Here is a 19,678-nt window from a genome sequence, read left to right as displayed (position 1 = left end):
TATGTATTATTATTAAGATCTTAGTGTGAAATGGATATTGTGCTTTCTTTTAATGATTTGTATCTAAATTAACAGTGTTTTATGATTGTGAAAGGTTTTAATTTAAAACCAAAACCTAATAAATTAAAACAAATGAAACAAAATACAAATACAATAATGCATCCACAATTGCATATTGAGGCTAGTTACATACATTTGAATTATAAAACTAGAAACATCAATAAGGTAATCCCATAGACAAGAAACACACCCACACACATTAAGAGCAATAAACCTTTAAATTAATATTTTCTTACATATTTATACATTTAAACCAGCTTATTTTCCATGTCTTCTGGATGTTTGTTGCCTGTATGGAGTGTTCATTGTTCCATTGGTAGGTTTTTCATTTTCTGAAGACTTTTATGAATGATCCGGTCAAACCAATATGGGAAACAAACCCCCCTCACTACCTCCCTCCCATTCGAGCAAGGCCTCCATTAAAAAAATGAAAAGATCCTCTTCGTAATCAGCTAATTGTTTACATTGAGTTCCCTATAAACTGATGTGTTGGACCACCATTGGGTGCATGCCCTGTGCCTCACAATAATGGGCCTTCAGAAGACATTCAACCAAGCCAGCAGGTACCGTCTAAAGCAGGTGCAACATCTTTTTTTTATCCAGCACCTGCTTAATGCGGTGATGATCACTTGAGAAAGACTTTTCAAAATTTAGAGATGATCTGCAATGTTGGAATCCTGCTGTCAGGGACTTAATGAATTCTTTCAGGCAGTCTGTTTTCTGATTAAAGGCCACATTGAAATAAAATTACTATCCTAAAATTCATCTGGAGCCACTCATTTACATCAATAGGTTAGAACTTTCCACAAAGACCACATTTGACCTCCATGCTATTCTTCCTCAATCTATCTTGGATCGACTTGAGCAGAAGAAATGTCTCGTCTACTTAACAGAGCATGCCGTCACTTATTTTTCCATAATTTATACAGTGCGCATAAAAATACACATCTCCTTAGTCCACAGTGCCCTTAGACATAGAGAGGACATTTGGTACTAATTATAAAACAGTGTGCCCACATACACAAACGAAAAGCAATTTTTGAGTATCATATAACGAAATTATGGATTGGAATATAATAAAAGCACATACACTTGGAAAAAGCTTTTAAGAATTCATTAGATCTCCCTTTCTAATGGCAATCCAACATCACTTCACTAAATTGCAACAGTGAGCGAAATACATTCATTTGATCGACGCATGCAGTCAGGTAAAGTGGCAGTGCCATCAAAAATGAGCGGAACCAAAATGGGAAGTACATGATCCAGGTCCATATTTGTTTGAGTTCACTGCCTTGAAAAAGTGGGAAAGTATTCAACAGGGTGGTTACCTATTCCAGCATCCTGTCCCACCATAGGACCACTACATCTACTGCTATCCATATATCATTCGGTCGGTCAGTGAGCCTGGCAGTAGGGCTCAGGAACTGCAGCAGGCTTATGGAATTGCACAACAGTCCTTTGCTTTTTACTCTGTTCTGAGAAAACCTCCAGCAGAAGTGAAAGTGCACAGACTTTCCTCTTGATCACTGCTATATCTGGAGCTCCTTTTACTGCCTTAACATAAATATAACCCTCTACTTGAGATCAGCTATCCTAAGAACAAGCAACATAGTAAATTCCCTTAATTCCAGCTGGTGATGTCACATAAATGGACGGGAAAACAAAGAGAAAACATGACTGGAAATGGGAGCTATCTGAACGAGTAACTCTCATCATCGTATTCTAGTTCATCTTCTTCATCCTCCTCCAGAAGTCCGTATTTAAATTTTCGATAGACAGTGCCGTCCTGGCCCATGTAGACAATATCGTCATCGTCATCCTCCTCCTCCTCATCTTCCTCGTCCTCCCTGTCCTTGTAGTCAATCACTTGGTTGTGCTGGAAGCTGGTGCTCTCTCGGTTTGTCTTGTAGGATGGCAAAGCTTTGGACTGATCGGGCAGCTTTTCATAACCTGCCTTGCTGACGGGCTTCGGTCTTCGGCGGGACCACCGCCAGAAGAAAACACTGCCACCAATGCTGAGGATCAGCAAGATGGAGGTGGCAATGAACAACGCTGGCCTTGCACTGCTTTCTGAAGGGGCTATCATCTCCGCCCTCAGCACACATTCATCTGCAACGTCATGAAAATAGATTAGCTGCAGAGTCAATGAATATGTAATACCTATTTCTCGTGTACAGAATTACAGAAAATCGGATTATACATTCTATGCATATTATTTCTATTTAGAGAACATGGGATCTGTTCCATGCAGCAAAGATCCATTTAATCATTCCATTAACAGCCCCCCCGTTCATGCTCTAATGCTCATGTCAGTAGGGCACATTTTAGGGCAACACATGCAGTCGGGAAGGCTTGCCTTGGTATTGTCTGCAAGTTATTGTTTTATACAAAAAAGTTCTAAAACATGCGTTTTTGAAGCAATCGTGAAGAGATTTGTTTGAAATTAATACAATTTACATTAAGACCAGCAAAGGGGGCCATTGGGTAACCAACCGAAGAGTCAAGCTGACAAAAGAATAAAAAGTGGATTATTAACCCGCTTCTTGTCCATAACCATATCTAGAAGCAGGGCCAGTGCAAGGATCTGAACCATCCCAAGTGAAGATACGTGTTTACGATGGCCTCCACACTTCCCAGTAAAAGAGCGCATTTATGGCAACACATGTAATGGGGATAGTGGGCGCTTGGGACAGTCCCCACCCTTTTTTAATGAACCATAAATAAATTGGGCCTTTAAAAGCATTCATGGATCAATACGTCAGTACAAAATACAATTCTCAAAAGCAAGTGCTTAATGATAATGGGTTTCTTACTCCACCAAAGAATGTGATCAGCAAAGGAGAAAAATAGTATATTTCTAAAGCACTGTTCCTTTAGGTAATTTTGAAAACATGATGCTTGTTTTTGTTCGACTGGCTCAGCACACAAAGCACAGGCATTCCTGCAAACGGAGGCAAAGTGAGGGTGGAGATGAATTCATTTTGAGTTAGATCCATGGAGCTGAGAAGCTAAGTAATGGCTGTCGGTGGAACACTAGAGTAGTCCCGGGGTCCTCTGCATAGGAAACTCTCGGGTCGCAGGCGCAGCTGGTGAGAGTGGCTAATGACCACGCAGAGCATGCATGCTTAACGCAGGTTTGGCTACAGCGATGTTATGGAGCAAAGAAAAACGCAACTTATGCCCAGTTTGTCGTCTTTGCCACCACACCGATTTTCAGTGAAATGCAATGAAGACTGGAAAAATGCCAGGTGTACAGTATGTTTTCTTTTGTTATAAGCCGTCCGGTAGCTGGAGGGGGCACCAGCAGCCAGAATCAAATGCAGGCTTAACCCAGAGAATTAAGACCACTCTTGACAAACTGATTGGCTGGTATAACCTCCCCTGTTTTACAGTATCCAGGTGCTACCTGCATTATAGGGACAGAAGAGGAGTTACAGATAGAGAGACCTTTAACATCCCTGGTAGCGCCTCAGCACCAACCCATGCAGATGGTATTACTTGTATATCACGTGTTCTTCTAAATGCTACAGTGACACCATTCGTCCTGTAGCGCCGACAAAGGCCCACAAGGAGATGTGTGGAGCGCGCGCTACTCCACCATATAGAGTGTATGTCATAAATATATCGGTTTACTCAGTGGACAGCACCTAAGCTGTATTACAGATCAGTTTATTTATGATCGTCCGAAGGCACACTTTGGACAGGATGCCTGAGTGGATCTTGTCCTCGTGGAAAGCATTGCAGCATCCAGCCAGTGAGCCAAGAAGCACCAAGGGCTTTTTTTTCCCCTCTTAGCACAGTGTTTGAGGGTTATAATATATGGGACAGCTTATCAGTAGCCGTACTACCATTGCACAATAAACTTAGAGGATCATTCCATTTCAAAGAACTGTGGAGAAAATGTCTCCGCTGCTATGCTCTGATGCCAGCATTGGTTGGTTCAGTAGTCTGAGGTTAATACATCAGAGCATATTGTCACAAGGCATTATTCGCTGGCACTGCGTCTGACATATGTTTATCTGGCATTATTGCAAGCACCCTCCGAAACATGCCAGAGGTTATCCTCTAAATGTGTTCAAACATGTATTTTGCTTGCAGGAGTGGTTGGCAGAGGGCTGCCTGCTTGGGGGTTGCTAACTTCTCCCACGTTTCTAGAACAGGGAGTGGCACCCCCTCATGCTAAGAAGTCCCAAAAGCAAATCCCATGGATCGGATTCCGTGGTGCAGTCTCTTGAGAAGTTCTGACCGAGCTTTTGGCTGCTGGGGAGATCAGATGATTGAAATCTCATTGCAAACAACTTAAGGGAGAAAAACAGACATTGAAAAGGAGTTAGGCCCTACCTTGTTATCCATGCCCTTGCTGAGTCCCCATGTGAGTAGTAAAGACAGGGTTGCTACTTAGATTATTTCCCTGTCATACCTCACATCTGCTTGAATTAGACTAATCATCCTAGACGTCCCACAGGACTGCGTGTGGCCCTGCAAACTTCTTTGATTCTCAGGGCCATTCCGCCTTAACCTCCTACATGCCACTGTCTAGGTCAGTCCACTTAAACCTTACACACATGTCAGCATGTGTCTGTGAAGTACTCTCAGTGCATATACTCTGCCACATTTCCCTCATACAGACGAAGAGTCAATAGGAAATGCTATCACCTAAAAACTGTCAACGCAAGAGAAGGCAGATGAGAAGAACCCAGCTAAATACCTATTTCTCCATGTTTAAACGGTTTGATGTATTTACTGTTGCTTTTCTTAATAGCAATAGACTAGTTAGTGGTAAATAAACTGATCTGTAATACAGCTTAGGTGCTGTCCACTGAGTAAACCGATATATTTATGATATACACTCTATATGGTGGAGTAGCGCGCGCTCCACACATCTCCTTGTGGGCCTTTGTCGGCGCTACAGGACGAATGGTGTCACTGTAGCATTTAGAAGAACACGTGATATGCAAGTAATACCATCTGCACGGGTTGGTGCCGAGGCGCTACCAGGGATGTTAAAGGTCTCTCTATCTGTAACTCCTCTTCTGTCCCTATAATGCAGGTAGCACCTGGATACTGTAAAACAGGGGAGGTTATACCAGCCAATCAGTTTGTCAAGAGTGGTCTTAATTCTCTGGGTTAAGCCTGCATTTGATTCTGGCTGCTGGTGCCCCCTCCAGCTACCGGACGGCTTATAACAAAAGAAAACATACTGTACACCTGCCATTTTTCCAGTCTTCATTGCATTTCACTGAAAATCGGTGTGGTGGCAAAGACGACAAACTGGGCATAAGTTGAGTTTTTCTTTGCTCCATGACATCGCTGTAGCCAAACCTGCGTTTAGCATGCATGCTCTGCGTCGGCCTTCAGTGGGCTGTTACCTACCAGCAATGCCCTCCAGCTGAATAATTATCACCTAACTGTATTCAGTTTTACACTATTCACTTGCATTATATTCTCAGTGTCATTGTTCATTGCCACAATTTCTGCGGAGATACAGATGTGGAGTTTTTGGTAAACATGGCATCCACGCCGTTAAAGGACATAGAGCAGTAACATGAGCATTTAGAGATCTCTGATGTTGTGTGTGGCTTCATTGCTGCGGTTTCCAAAATAATCCTGATCTCCTACATTAGGAAGGAAGGGACAGCTGTCATACCGGTTGCGGGTGAGAACGGACACTAGCCCCTTAATGAGGAGGACACGTGGGAAGGGAGGGCGGAAGGAGAACGGGAAGTTTAGTTTTGTAAGGAGGACCAATAAAGGAGGTTGCCTGAAGCCTAGGCTCCGTGGATCATTCAAATGGTTGGGCCTAGCAAGCCCCAAAACAATACCGTGCCTTAGCTTTCACTCAAATGGAGTGATGCCACCAGAGAGGAAATAACATGGTGCTGAAGTGTCAAACTATATGAACGGGAAAGGAAAGAGAGGGAGGTAGTTAGTGGCTTCAGGGAAGCAGGAAAGGGACGACATGCAGATCTGTGCTAAGCTATTTAAATAAAGAGTGTCTTTACAGATACATTGTATCCAATCATTCTTTCAGTGAATATTATAATGGCGATGGGGAAGGTGTACACCATTTTCTGTTGTTTGGACGACCTTCACTGTGAGGTGGAACCTTTTGCACTTTCTAGCATTGTGCAGACTCCAAGAGTGGTACTTGCAGCGTCACCAGTGATGAAGAGAGTATCTGACCGAGTGCTGCACCACGAGTTAGTTGAATTTGTCTCTCCAGGGGCCACTGTTTGTGTCACCCTCATTGTATGAAGAGAGTCGAGCCGGTACCAGCGCACACTCTCAAGATAGTCGATGTGTGGCCACAGCCATCTTGGATGTGGATCAGTACAACAGGGTGGTTACGTTTCTTAGTTGTTCGTCATCTCTTTTCAGGGCTGCCATTTTGAAAATATATGAGTAGTCGACGAGATGTTTGTAGAATTTCACTTATGGACAGAGGAGTCGCTAGGGGGGGCAGGTGAGGGAACTATATACCCGGGTCTTTTGGTTTTAGCCCCAGTTAGAAGCTCAGGGCCTACAACCAAAAGGCTAGCTAGCCCTGAGTCCCGACATTAGTGTAGCCCCGGATCTGTTACAAACCTAGCAACACCCCTGCTTATGGACCTATCAATGGGCCTGTTATGCCCCCCAGACACTTCACCTATCCTACTGCCATCCTTACAAAACACTGACTCTGGTTCTTGCTTATTGAAACATGTTTAGCTAAGAAGCATTAACGCTGACGAACAAATGTGCAAATTCCAGCAGGTACAGAAACAATCCCATTGCCCACTAAGACTACACTTAGAGCCTTGTATGTGTTGTAGCTCTGAACCTCAGGTATTGCTTTAGCTGATTGGTATTTTGCTACTGAAGTTCTTGTGTTTCACGGGAAGGTATTGTATGTCTTCAGATGCAGGTCTTTCACCTGACAACGCAACTAGCAGCTATAGAAGTGCCCAATATCTCAGGGTTTACCATGGAGTCTCTCTCACTCATTTTGCCTTTCCATTTTGACAATTCTGAATCCAGTAAACGCATGCTGGAAGAAGTTTGATATCCTCCTATTGGCTATGGCTATGAATGGTAGTGTTAGGTTTTGATCTGCTCCCTGTCCATACTGTGTGTATTCTTAGGTCATGTCCAGAGTGTTGTTGTAGAATATTTGGACTGGACTGTGCATGAATGTTCCACTGTGCATGAGTGTTCTAAGAAAAGCAGTTGGGACCTGGAACTGAATGGACGAGGGGGCCGGTGGATGTCTCTCCCTGCCTATATTATTTACTTAATTGCCCTTATGTACTTACCTGAAGATTTAACCCAGTAAAGACTTATCAAACCCACGTACGGCTCTGTTTATATATTTCACCCTAAAGTATAAACTTAACATTGGCGACGAGGATTTGTTTCTGGGAATGTCTACTGGTGAGACTGAGCAGCTCAAGGAAGAAATGATGCACTTCAGAAAAAGGAATCTGGAGACAGAGGGCACATGCAGCATTGAAAAGGAGGCAGAACACCAGAGGAAGAGGAGACATCCACCGGCCACCCCATGCTGTCCCTTGGCCAGAAGGTGAGCGTATCCCTTTCGCCAGAGCCAGAAATAGACTGCACCAAATTGTAATTCTGGGGGCTGGCTGGCACCTTTAGGGGCAGTGAACTTTAACGGAGCCATACGGTCGGAGTATTAGCCCTGTTGGACACTGTTATGGCACGGGTGTTCCCCTTTGAGGGAGCGCTAAATATTGCGTTTGCGAACTGGCTTAGGAAATGGCCCCTTAACCTGATTGAAGGGCCGCTGAGGAGCCTGCAGGTGTGCCAATGGCCAGCAATGTATGGCTGGTGGCGGTCCCAACCGCCAGCTGGTGAAATAATGCGGGGCGGCTGGTGTCCTGCTTATAGGGAGCAAGACGTTAAAGTACAGGCACGCACCTCCTCTTTGGTGGCAGCCTTGATATTGGGCCGTGGAGTGTGCGGTCCGGGCAGTCACGCATTCATCATGGTCTGTGAGGCGCTGGATTGGTCCTGCTTAATCTGCTCATCCGGACAGCCTATGGGTGACGGTTGGCGCGGTGCTCTCCGTCCGTGGCCGCTCTCACTATCCTAATGGTGATGTCAGATGGATGCTGGGGGTGTTAGCGATAGTGGCTGCCGTGGATTCTTTTCGCCAGCATTCTGGGACCCGTCAGCGCAGCCACCGCATCACAATGAGTTTTCATGTTCAAAAAAGGGACCTTACAATGTGATATTGACGTGCTCCAGTTCCGTGCCTCAGACGGAAATACAACTTTGGAAAATGAACGTTCTGGCAGCCGTTGCACTGGATAAAGGATTTACTAGTGTATTGCATTCATGAGGAATTTTTTTTTTTTTCTTCTTCCGGAGCTTCCAGCCTATGCAGCTTGCGGCACATGATGTTGTACCTCATTTCATCTTTTGTGGAATTTGCAGACAAGCTGTGAAAAAGATAACGTCTTATCAAATACAAAGAGATGTTGCAGAGTTATTTGGAATTTCAGCGATGACAACGTTTACAGTGAAGTTAAGTGGCGAACCCGGACATGCAGTGATGTGCCACGAACTATTGGAGGAACTGCATTTTAAACTCAAGTACTAGGGAGTTATTTATGGTTGTTGCTGTGATTTTGACAATTGTTATTGTCAATCCATGAATGGATTGAGTATTTGGCGCTGCTGGTTGACGATTTTGTTTTTGGCAATTTTGTGAATTGAAGTAATGCATTCCAGAATGAATTGTTATGTGTATATGACCTTGCATTTTTTCCTAGGAACTTTACCAAGAGGGCTCTGAGGACTTTAATGCTTGGGTTTGGGAGGCGTTTATTCATACATTGCAATTTCTCCTACTTTTAAGTCCGATTAGTTCTATTGGTATGTTATGGGAAGGGCAGTCTCATTTATTAATTCATGGTTAGAATGATGACTATTAGAGGAAGTGTCCGGTTTGTGAAGTTGTTGGACATGGTTTTGGTACATTAAGTGCCAGTAGTATGGCATATTAGATGTCATTGGTTTAGCATAGGTTGTGCCACAGGTTGCATATGAGATGCCATTGGTTGGCATAGGTTGTGCCACAGTTTGCATAGGAGATGCCATTGGTTCGGCATTGGAGTTATACAGTTTGCATTTTAGATGCTATTGGTTTGGTGCATGAGGTGCACACAGACGCCACTGGTCCGGCGTGTGAAGTACATTGGAGGTGTACAAGAGATGCTTTTGGTCTGGCATAGTATGTGCATTAGAGGTGCATGTGAGATGTCTTTGGTTAGTAGCCACTTTGGCATACTAGATGCATTATGTTATTTACTTAGGTGTAATGTTTTGTTGCACATACCAATAGTAATATGTTGTGTGTTGAGCATGACAACTGCTGTTTTACTCAAAGGGTATGAATCCACTAAAGAAAAGGAAATGTAAATGTAGATACATGTGATGCACTGTATGTTCTACTAATTATTTTTTTTTCGACAGGTACACAAAGATGAAATGTATGTTTAACCAATTATTTTCTTCCACCTGTACCCACAGTAACTCTCTGCAGGCCTAAACTATGGTCCTAATCCGGGCGTGTATTTTCTTGTAAAGTTCACCATATTTAATGCTGAATTCGAGGCTGTGCGTCATTCGTTTAAGTGTGGTTGGTTATGTGCTGGTGTGTATTGGACAGTAGTCAACTATGTGATTAGTAGGTGGAAAATGTTGATGGGGATAGCCCCGTCAAATGTATTTATTTTAGGAACAAATTTAGTCCTGGAATTTGTGCTAGGTTCGGGAGGTGTTTGTGCACACATTGTAGTTGGAGGTTTGATGATAAGAGTGTTTGGCATGTTATATGGTGGTCATGGTTGACTGGAGAATGAGGGCTGGTTCCCTGTACTTGACGTCTGTGGTGGGCCCGCTGCAAAGTTGATGCATGTTTATGTTTGGTGCTTAGCTGTTCTTAAGCTAATGTAAGGAATAGTGAGGTTAGCAATTCATTGCTCTGAGCAGTAGCTTGGTATGTAAGAGGTTGTATTGAGGAGGATTTGACCTGTGTGGACATTATTATTTTCGTTCAGAGCAATTGTGCATCTTCTCCCTGTGTTCTTATCCTGTTGTTTTCCGGTTATGTATAGGGGGAAGATGTGTTAGGTTTTGATCTGCTCCCTGTCCATACTGTGTGTATTCTTAGGTCATGTCCAGAGTGGTGTTGTAGAATGTTTGGACTAGACTGTGCATGAATGTTCCACTGTGCATGAGTGTTCTAAGAAAAGCAGTTGAACTTGGAACTGAATGGACGAGGGGGCCGGTGGATGTCTTTCCACGTACGGCTCTGTTTATATATTTCACCCTAAAGTATAAACTTAACAGGTAGCAAGAGAGAATGGATTGATAATGCACTGTGAGGGTGCAACAGGAGGAGACCGACACACAGCTGGCATGATTGTTGGCATAAACCTTTATTTACTCAAAATAAAGAGGACACCTATCTCTCCCTAACTCAAAGAGGGGTTTCCCTGCCTCAACTAAGGAACTAAAGAATCTGTCAGAATGTCAAAGTAAATGAAAAAGGGTCCACCAATGTGTGTCAAAATGTCTACTTCTTTCCCGAACTAGTAACTAAAATAAAGAAGAATGGCTCCCTTCTTCTGGACAACGGATCACAGTTCCAATTGTCAGGTGGGAACTGCACCTGTGAGAATGACTTCCTGGACTCAGTTCCTTACAAAGATGCAACACACATTTCTAGCGTGTGGTGGTATAAAGTTCTCAGTTCAAACTCAAAGTTCCAACTGAAACATAATTTGTATTGCTGTCTTAATCTTAGTACTTTCACAGTGCCAAGGGAATTACTCCCTTCCCTGAGACTTCCTCTGCTTTGCTTCATGGTGCATAATGCCAGGGAGTATGGCTTCCTTCCCCTGATCCCTCTTGGCTTGCAGTTTCAGCATAGTAGGGGGAATGACTCCCTTCCACAGGCCCTTCCCAGGCTCTTTACCAAAGTTCACAATGCCAGGGTGAATGGCTCCCTTCCACTGGCTTCCTTTGATCTTATTTTACTGTTTTGTAGGTGTGGGTCCCAGACCTGTATGACTCTGCTGCTTTCCTCTGGCAGATCTGGTTCACTTTCCTGCCAAGTACGGCTCTCTCTGACGCAGTCCTGGCTCACACCACTGCCAGGTACTGTGCTGAAGTAGAGGATGCGTGATGCTCTTCTCAATTGGGTGTGGGTCCCAGGCCTGTGCTTCTCTTCCTGACTGCTCTGGTCGGCCTGGTTCACCCGTCTGTCAGGTACTGTGTCAAAGAAGAGGATTTGTGATGCTCTTCTCACCTGGATGGGGGTCCCAGACCCAACTTTCATATCTCTTGAACCATGGCAAAATATAACCAAGCGTCCCGGCAACCCTGCTAACTGTGAGGGAATCGCATACACTCTCTGGGTGGTGTTCAGCTTTGTTGCGTCTTTGGTCAGGTTCCTGCAGGCTTTGTTCACCTTTCTGTATGCTGCGGCTGCTCCGCAGCACTCTACTCCTCACCGGCAGCGTGTCTGCCTCTGACCGGGATGTCCAGCAGTCTTCGTCGTCTGTAGGTTTGCTCTAGTAGCCTTCCAGGCCGTCCGACCTCGGTGAACAGTAAGTGAGCTTCCCAGAGGGTCGCCAAGCATCCCATACGCCGTCTTTGATTCCCTCTGCTTTCTGGACCCCTAGATCCCGGCTCCTTCAGGGAGAACTTCTCTTGGGGTTCCTCCAGGGAAGGACGAACACTCTTTCGTGCCCCATCTCACTTTTTATGCTCATACAGTGTCCATATTGACTGGAACGCTTACTTTGGTTCCACAGGGCGTTCTTCATTACTCTGCACTTCTTCTTCTTCCCAGTACTGGCATGGTCAATCTCTACTGGGTTAGTTAGATTCTTCCTCGTCCCAGTCTTCCAGTGTACTTCAGGTTCCCTACTCTTCCTCATCTCAGTATTTCTCATGAGGGTTGTGTTATCTACCCTACACAAATACATGGAAGTGTGGGGAACTAGTGCGTCCTGTATATGGTAGGAGAATGAGGGAGGTTGTGGTGCAGTGTGGACATACTGCATTCTCCGTGGATAGTCGTCCCTAGTCCCATAGGGGGGATCCCTCGCCATGAGATCCACCCACTGAGTACCACCCTCAGGGGGACTATCGGGAAGCAGCCTCACCCCCTTGCCTTTATAAGAAGGGTCTCCCCCTTGGGGAGAAGTGACGACATTCCGTTGGATGTCGTCACAGTACCCTGAGGTGAGGGTTCATTGTATATCAATTATCTGAGCACAAGACTGATGTTATGTAAATTTCTTAAGCGCTCAGTCACCCGAGGGTATCTTGGCGCTAGAGAGGGAAGCACGTTTTAAACGAAGTCCTAGATGGATATGAACAAGGACAAAGCTAGTACCTAGAAGAGCTCCATTTTAAGTGCCTTACTGAAGGCCAGATGGTTCATTAGCTTCCTCATTGCTAGTGGTAGTCCGTTCCATAAATTGGCAGCAGTTATGGAAAAGGCACGGCCACCTACCCTCAAGTGCCGGAACCTAGGGATAATAAGAAGATCTGCAGAGGAGGATTGTAGCAGGCGGTCAGGGTGATAGCAAGTAAATTTAGCCTGAAGAAATTTGGTGCCTTGGAAATGGAGAGCCCAGTGAACTATGCACAGGGCTTTAAATGTATTATGTTGGTCCACAAGCAGCCAGTGCAGGGAAAGGAGCAAAGGAGTTATATGGGCACCATAGGAGGTGCCCATGGCCATCAGGGCAGCCAGGTTTTGAATACGCTGTAAGTGCTGCATAAGACCCTTAGGTTGGGCTAGATACAGCGAGTTGCAGTAGTCTAAACGAGATAAAACCAGAGCCGCAACCACTGGAGGGCAGAGAGGCTCGGGTATATAAGGGAACACTTTCTTCAAGACCCTACGTTGGTAATGGCCTGATTGACAGACTGCTTCAACTTGGTTCACCATGGACAAAGAGGCTGAAAGGATAACCCCCAGGTTTTTCACTTTGTCAACCAGACTGGGAAGAGGACCAAAAGAGGAAGGCCAGAAGGAAGGCACCCAAAGTGAGGAACCAGAGGGACAACCCACCACCATCTTGTGGTCTTGTCTCCATTCAATTTGAGCCAGTTGTAGCCCATCCACTCACCAACGGCAGTCAGGCAATCCTGAAGGCGTGACAACGCCCAGTCCGGATCCTGATCAAGACGGATCAGGATTTGGGTGTCGGCGGCATAGGAGTAGCAGTTCAAACCGTGGGAGTGGATGAGACACACCAAGGCCCAAATATAGATGTTAAACAAGATTGGAGACAAGGAGGAGCCATGTGGGACACCACATGTGAGGTGACAAGGAGTAGATGCAGAGTAACAGTAACAGTCTAAACATCAACTCAGACATTGCCCTTAGTGAACAATCTGGGAGTCTGGTTAGAAGTAAACTGAAATATGGGCCCTCAGATTGGGGCATTTATACAAAAAAGGGTATTTATACCTTACAATACAACATAAATTGTTCCCCTTTACATTGTTTTCTGGTAGGGTGCATGCCTTATTCCTTTCCATTCGGAACTATTCCAATAATCTTTATCTAGGAGACTGCCTACATTCATGATGAAGTGTCTTTGGAGGCTGCATAATGCTGCTGTCCATCTTGTGTTGACTGCTCAGATCTGACCACATTCCGCCCGATCTCAGGACATTACATTCTACAATTTAAGTCCTCTAATATGCTCTGCAATTATGTTCCTTGATTGTCTTTTAGTGTTCCCCAATATGTAATTTTCTTTACACACACAGAGAATGATCATATACACTACATACATGCTTCTCCATTTAATTAACTGTCTACATCATCATAAACAACACTCCAAAAGAACAGCTGAAAATGTTTCATAAAAACCACACACCCAATTCTGGATGAAACAAAATTAGACATATATCATACAACAAATGAGACCACCCAGTGACAACATGGAATCAAAATTGAACCCTATTGAAAAACATAAAACTCAAACTCCATCACAAGATGCCTACAACACCCAGGAACCTGTCTGCATCCTGGCAGGAAGTCTTGAAGCCATCTGGAGCACGTTGATTGGCTCCCAGAGGATCATGTGACTGGATGTTCATTTTCAAGTCATTTCTTTGCCACATCCAGGTTTCCCAGAGGATCCTGTGCACCATCTGATGATCCGTTCTGCAAAACGAGGCTCCCTATGCCTACAACACTCAGGGCACGGCCTGGATACACCCTGGAAGTCTGCAATCCATCTAGAGCACTGTGATTGGCCCTCAGAAGCTCATGCACATTTTTGTTTTCAAGTTTTTTGTGTGACATTGATGAGTAAAGGTTCTGCAAAGTCCTTGGGGATTCACAACAGTGCAGGCGCTCAAGGTATGCATGCGGGTTTATGGGGCTCACAGGATGCATTGACTGCACACTGGACCTCAATACACGTATGGCGGTACGGTGACAACAGTGCCGGTAGTGCTATCAGCACCATTGCTACCGTACCGCCATACTATGAGCTGTGCTCGCGGGTGCCTGTCAGCCTGCCAGGTCTGACCTGGCGGGCAGAGCGGCACCAGCGAGCAAAGCAAGTTGTTGTAAACGGTGCCGGTGCATCCGACTTCCCCATTACCATTGAGCCCTACTGGGCTCAATGGGAATGGGGACTGACAGGCACCGGCATCCAGCAATGGAGGAATTACCTGGTCCAGCAAAGTCATTCCTCATTGCCGGGTGCCAGATCTTTTCGCGAGTTTGGAGGCAGCCTTGCTGGTTTTACCGGCAAGGCTACCTCCAACCTCGTAATGAGGCCCACTGTTTTAACTAAATATTCTTATGTGCTCAAGTTGTCACTGCTTCTCATGGGTTTGTGTTACCTTGTGTTCTATCAAAGTACTGTGTTCCAAAGCATGTTCGATATTCTGCAAAGGGAGATTAGCTAACAGCCAGTGTTGGATGCAAGATGCAGTCTGCAATGTCACAATGTTCTGACATATGAGCTTATAGGCCCAGGCCTACACAGAGATAGTATAAGAATAGGATTTAATCAGTGTTTACACAACTTGGAACGTCCAAGATGGCCATTGGATAAGTAGCACTCCGCAGTCGTCCCCGAGATCAAGTAAGAAATCCGCTTTCATCCAAATATTTATATGCCATCTGACTTAAAGATACCTTACAGTATACACTAGCACATGACACATACTTTCACCCAATGTTGTGGACTTTTGTTAGGTTCTCCGATGTATTTGGCTCATTCTGTGATGCCCTCCTTACTACTCATTGAATGTGTGCGGTGGCCCTTTGCGGAGCCTCCCTGCTTCTTATGTTATCTATATTACATTTATGCACTTCCTTCGCTACCTCACCTGTTTATGTATGCTTAGCAACGCATGTATTATTAACGCACCTGTAACAACTATGCAAGCAGCCTCTACCCATTTGGTAAGATTACTCATTCTTTGCTTCCCAGTCTCGTTAGTCTACCAGAAAGCAAGCAGCCATCATTGTTCTCCCAGAGACACCCTCTCGCACTGCACAGGAACGACAGGGGGGAGAGGGGGGACTATTCCATGGGGCGGTGGGGTCTGCAGAGCTCCCCAAATGTGAAGGGTGGGTTTAGGCTGGGATTAGCAACGGGTGAGAGAGTGGTTCGAGGGTCTGGATTGGATTGCACAAAGGAGGCCTTAGTCGTGCCCTCGGATGCAACCTCATCAATGGCTGTACATGGCTCAGGGTGGTGGAGTTCTGGGATGGGAAGACTCCAGGGCTTCTCATCGGGTTGCACAGTGTGTCATGGAGTTGGGGACCTTTGGAGGTGCTTTGGGGAAGAGGGGTTTCTTGGCCGCTGCAGAGCCTGAATGAGGCCCTGCTGGACCTGGTCTACGTTCTTCGTCCTCTCAGTTTTGGGAAAGGTGGTTCTATGCGATCCATTGAGTGATTGCAACAAGGGTTGAGGAAATGCATGGCTGGGGGAGTATCAGCGGGGAAGGGGATCACTCTTGAGGAGAGGAGATTCAGTTGTGGTGGCAGTGAGGGGAGATTTTCTGGCTGGCAAAGTCTAATTTTCGTTTTTAGGGGAGCTAGGTGCGGGCATGTCTCCTTGGCATGTGTGAGAAACCTGAAGATGTCTCCCGAACTAGACCCCGGGGATCTGTCATCTAGGTGGGCAGGACATGGCCATCGCTAACCAGTTCCTGGGGGTGGACCAGTGAGGGAGGATCAACTGGGTGGGGGGTCCTCTGGGAGTGTAACGGGAACAACGACAGGTTCCTATCTTACCACATAGGACATTCAACCTCTCCATCGCACCCCCTTTCTATCACAAACACTTTCACACAACATAGAAGATAACGGACTAACACCAGAGTCATTACCTGACATGTCCCAATACAAGGGTCAGGCAAAGTCAGGCAATTGACCAGAATCACACACACCCGACAGCCTTTTCCCTTCCCCACAAAGGTGGAGCAAGAAAGCACAGTACGAGCAAGCCAGACCACATGATGTGAGAGCTAACTAAGCACGGTAATTCAAGAGGAAGAGAAAGACGGCGCATAACGAGAGGGTGACAAAGAGAGAAGCGACCTTGCCCGTGAACCCTCCGCAGAAGGAATGGTAAGAACGTGAAAAATAGCCAGCGTGTTTTGCAGCAGATGTCAACAGTACATGAGACCCTACACGGTTGATAACCAAGCCGTGGAGAGATGCTGGTCTCTGTGGTACTGACCTTGACTCCAGTTACTCCGAACAACCAAGCAGTTCATCACAGCCCGTGAGTCGAGGGGAGAGCTGATGAAAACAGAGCTGTGTTGAATGAAAGCTGCAAAATAGCAAGTTGAAAGAAATTCTAAGAACTGTTAACAATAAAGGGGAGACCAGCTGCAGAGGGATTCAGCACCACGTGACGTGGGTGCTCCCTCGAGAGACTCTGGTCTATCCTGTGTTTAGTGAAAATGCAAATACCAGAAGGCCTTGGGAAGACTGTAAAAGAACTGTTAAATTGGTCATATAGGGGTCTTGCAAAATCCTCTGTACATTTGAAAGACTTTGACCAAACAGGGGATTAGGAAAGGCATGATTGATGAAGTTGGCAGGAATTAACCCAGAAAAGGAATGCTGACAAAAGGAGTGAAGCCTGAATTGCCTGAGAACAGTGTGTTGACAGAAATGAACCCGATGGAGGGTGGACCACAGTAAACTGTTTGTGCAAAATTTGCAAGAGTGAACCTAAAGAAGGAATGCCGACAAGGAGTGGCAAAGCCTGATGCCTAAAAGAACATTTTTCTGTTGACAAAGGTCAACCTGTGAAAGGGAGGTTCACAGTGAACTGTGCGAAAGTGACAGAGACGATTGTTCTTGAAGTATAAACCAGAGTGAACCTGCCCGAGGGATGCTAACAGTCGAGAGAGATCTGAGCCCGAAAGAGGGTGACCGAAGGGGTGTACAACCAGCACCCGACGATTTGTGAATGTCAAAGGAAAAAGCGTGCGAGTGAGATCCGGGGTGAACTCGACACTCACCAACACATGAAGGTGACAAAGCAAATTGTTGAAAGCCCGTAGGATAAAACCGAAAAGGAGAAAATAACTTTTGTTTTATCCTTAGAACCTGTCAGGTACTCGGAAGCAAGACACTACAGCTATCCGAGGTCCTCATATCCTTTAAGGACTTTTTGTGGCTACAACCCCAGAAGAGGGGGAAGCAGGGGTGAAATGCTATTACCCTAAAGTGGTAAGGAAAAGCCATAGTGAATCTGGTGAGGGGAGGCTGAGACCACGAGAGGAGTCTGCGCCCGGCAGAGGGTGACCCAGGGGTGAAGAATCGTCATCCCAAAATACAAGTTGAAAAGAACTTTTATTTGTTTGTTATTTTACTGACCCTCGAAGGCAAGAGACTTTTTGTGAAAAGAAACGTGGCCGTCGAGGCTTCTGAGAAGTTAAACCCGGAACGGTCTCCTCGTGCTGGGGAAAGCTTGAGAAGTATACTGTGCTCAGAAGTCCTACCTTATCCCGTGCTTAAAAAGTGGGGAAGGGAGACTCGTGGCAATCACATCCTGACATATTATTTGTGAACACTCCTTTCTTTTGAAAACTGTCCCACCCACTTGTATTATTTTTGAGGGTTGGCAATAGGTTTTTCTTAGTATAGGCCCTTTTTATTTGACACAACGCCAGTAGGACTTCCTTATTTTTCATTTGATGGTTGACGCTTGCTCCCATTTTAGGTTTAGGTTTAGATTAGGCATTTTTCCAATCTGCAGAAAGTTGAATAAATACCCTTTCTCTTGTTATCACTTGTGTCTGTCTTTACTTCAGCCACCATGAGTTTCTTACACATGGTGGAGAGGTACTCGCCAGTATAAACCCGGGAGTGGGTCAGAGATTTTGTGTTGTCTTTCTGGGGCTGAGCGCTGTACATTTCAGGAGGGAGCACATTTTAGATCCACGGATGGAACTGGTGGAGCCAGAGCCGGGGGCGCATTGTAAGGTTCAGTAACATTGAAGTAGTCAGCTGTCCTCTTTAGCTGTTCAGGCTCGGGGGGGGTTCACCATTCGGCACTTTCCCGGGCCCCATGAAGCAGCTTCATCCTCTCTGCACTAAGGGATAAGGGGGGGGAGGTTTGGGAGGGGCCAAGGTACCTTCCCTGACACTACAATAGAGCTTTAGAAATAGGGCTGGTGGGTCAATACATTAATGCATTTTACATGAGTTCTGCACATTCAGGCATATATGTTCTGATGTTATTGTCTGGATTATACCACCTCACTAAGGGGGACAGCTGCCTGCAATATTTTACCTTTACAGCACAGCACTTTCAGGCTCTGGGCCTGGACTGGGCTACCATCTCACCTTTATTTGCACGCTTTCACATGGTGTCTCGCCGAAACTCAGATGATGGAATTGATGTGTCCCTTTTCTTTTCACTGGCCTTGCTAGGCTTATCCCTTCTTCTCGATTGTTGTCTGGAGGAGCTTATCCTCTAGCGTTAAGCTTGCTAGAGGTACATTTTGTTTTCTAGTATGTTATCCCTATGGTTTGAACCCTCAGCTGTTTCTAAATTTGCCTCCTAGTGCTTCCATATTCATCTCATGGAACCCAACCTTGCTGCACATTGGAAGGATTTACCATGGCTTAACTGCTATCTACTAGAATCACTTCTGTTCACGCTCATTTAACTTTCACATCTGAGCAGTCCTTATATTTTCGGTTTGATAGATGTTTTGCAGGAGTTTATTACATACATAATTATAATTATAATTGTTTGTTAATAATGTGCTTAACACCGGAGCCCAATTTCTACGCACGAGCCCGGGATTCGAACCTGTACTGCTCTGTTGTCTTGCTTCCAAGACAAACGCGTTGCCCCTGAGGGTCTGTTGTGTTTCACTGTTTCTCTAACTGTGCTTCAATTAATACCTTATTTAATTTGTCACTTTGTGAATCACCTTAAGTTACGCTCACCTGGTATCCATGGGGGAGCCACACAATACTGGATGGCGGTCTAAGCGCTATCCCGGGCCCCTCTTTCTTGGTTATGTGCCAGATGTTGGGTAGCGCCTTAAGTTTTTGTGCGTTGAACTCTCCGTCCTGTGTCTCTGT

General features: G+C 45.4%; 1 protein-coding gene across 1 annotated transcript in view; it reads right to left on the bottom strand.

Annotated features, from left to right (window-relative positions):
- Positions 1–259: 259 nt before the first annotated feature.
- The window catches only part of PCSK5 (proprotein convertase subtilisin/kexin type 5), a 1,619,480-nt gene continuing 1,600,061 nt past the window's right edge, over positions 260–19,678 (bottom strand). The window contains exon 37 of the mRNA XM_069625842.1: positions 260–2,169. Coding sequence (XP_069481943.1) covers positions 1,751–2,169 — 419 coding nt within the window. The 3' untranslated portion in view covers positions 260–1,750. The remainder of the gene's footprint in view (positions 2,170–19,678) is intronic.

This window comes from Ambystoma mexicanum, chromosome 6p, assembly GCF_040938575.1.
Source record: "Ambystoma mexicanum isolate Mex_15411 chromosome 6p, UKY_AmexF1_1, whole genome shotgun sequence".
NCBI classification, from domain to species: Eukaryota; Metazoa; Chordata; class Amphibia; order Caudata; family Ambystomatidae; genus Ambystoma; species Ambystoma mexicanum.
The sequence above is the reverse complement of the archived record's forward strand: the minus strand, read 5'-3'. Positions and strand labels throughout refer to the sequence as shown.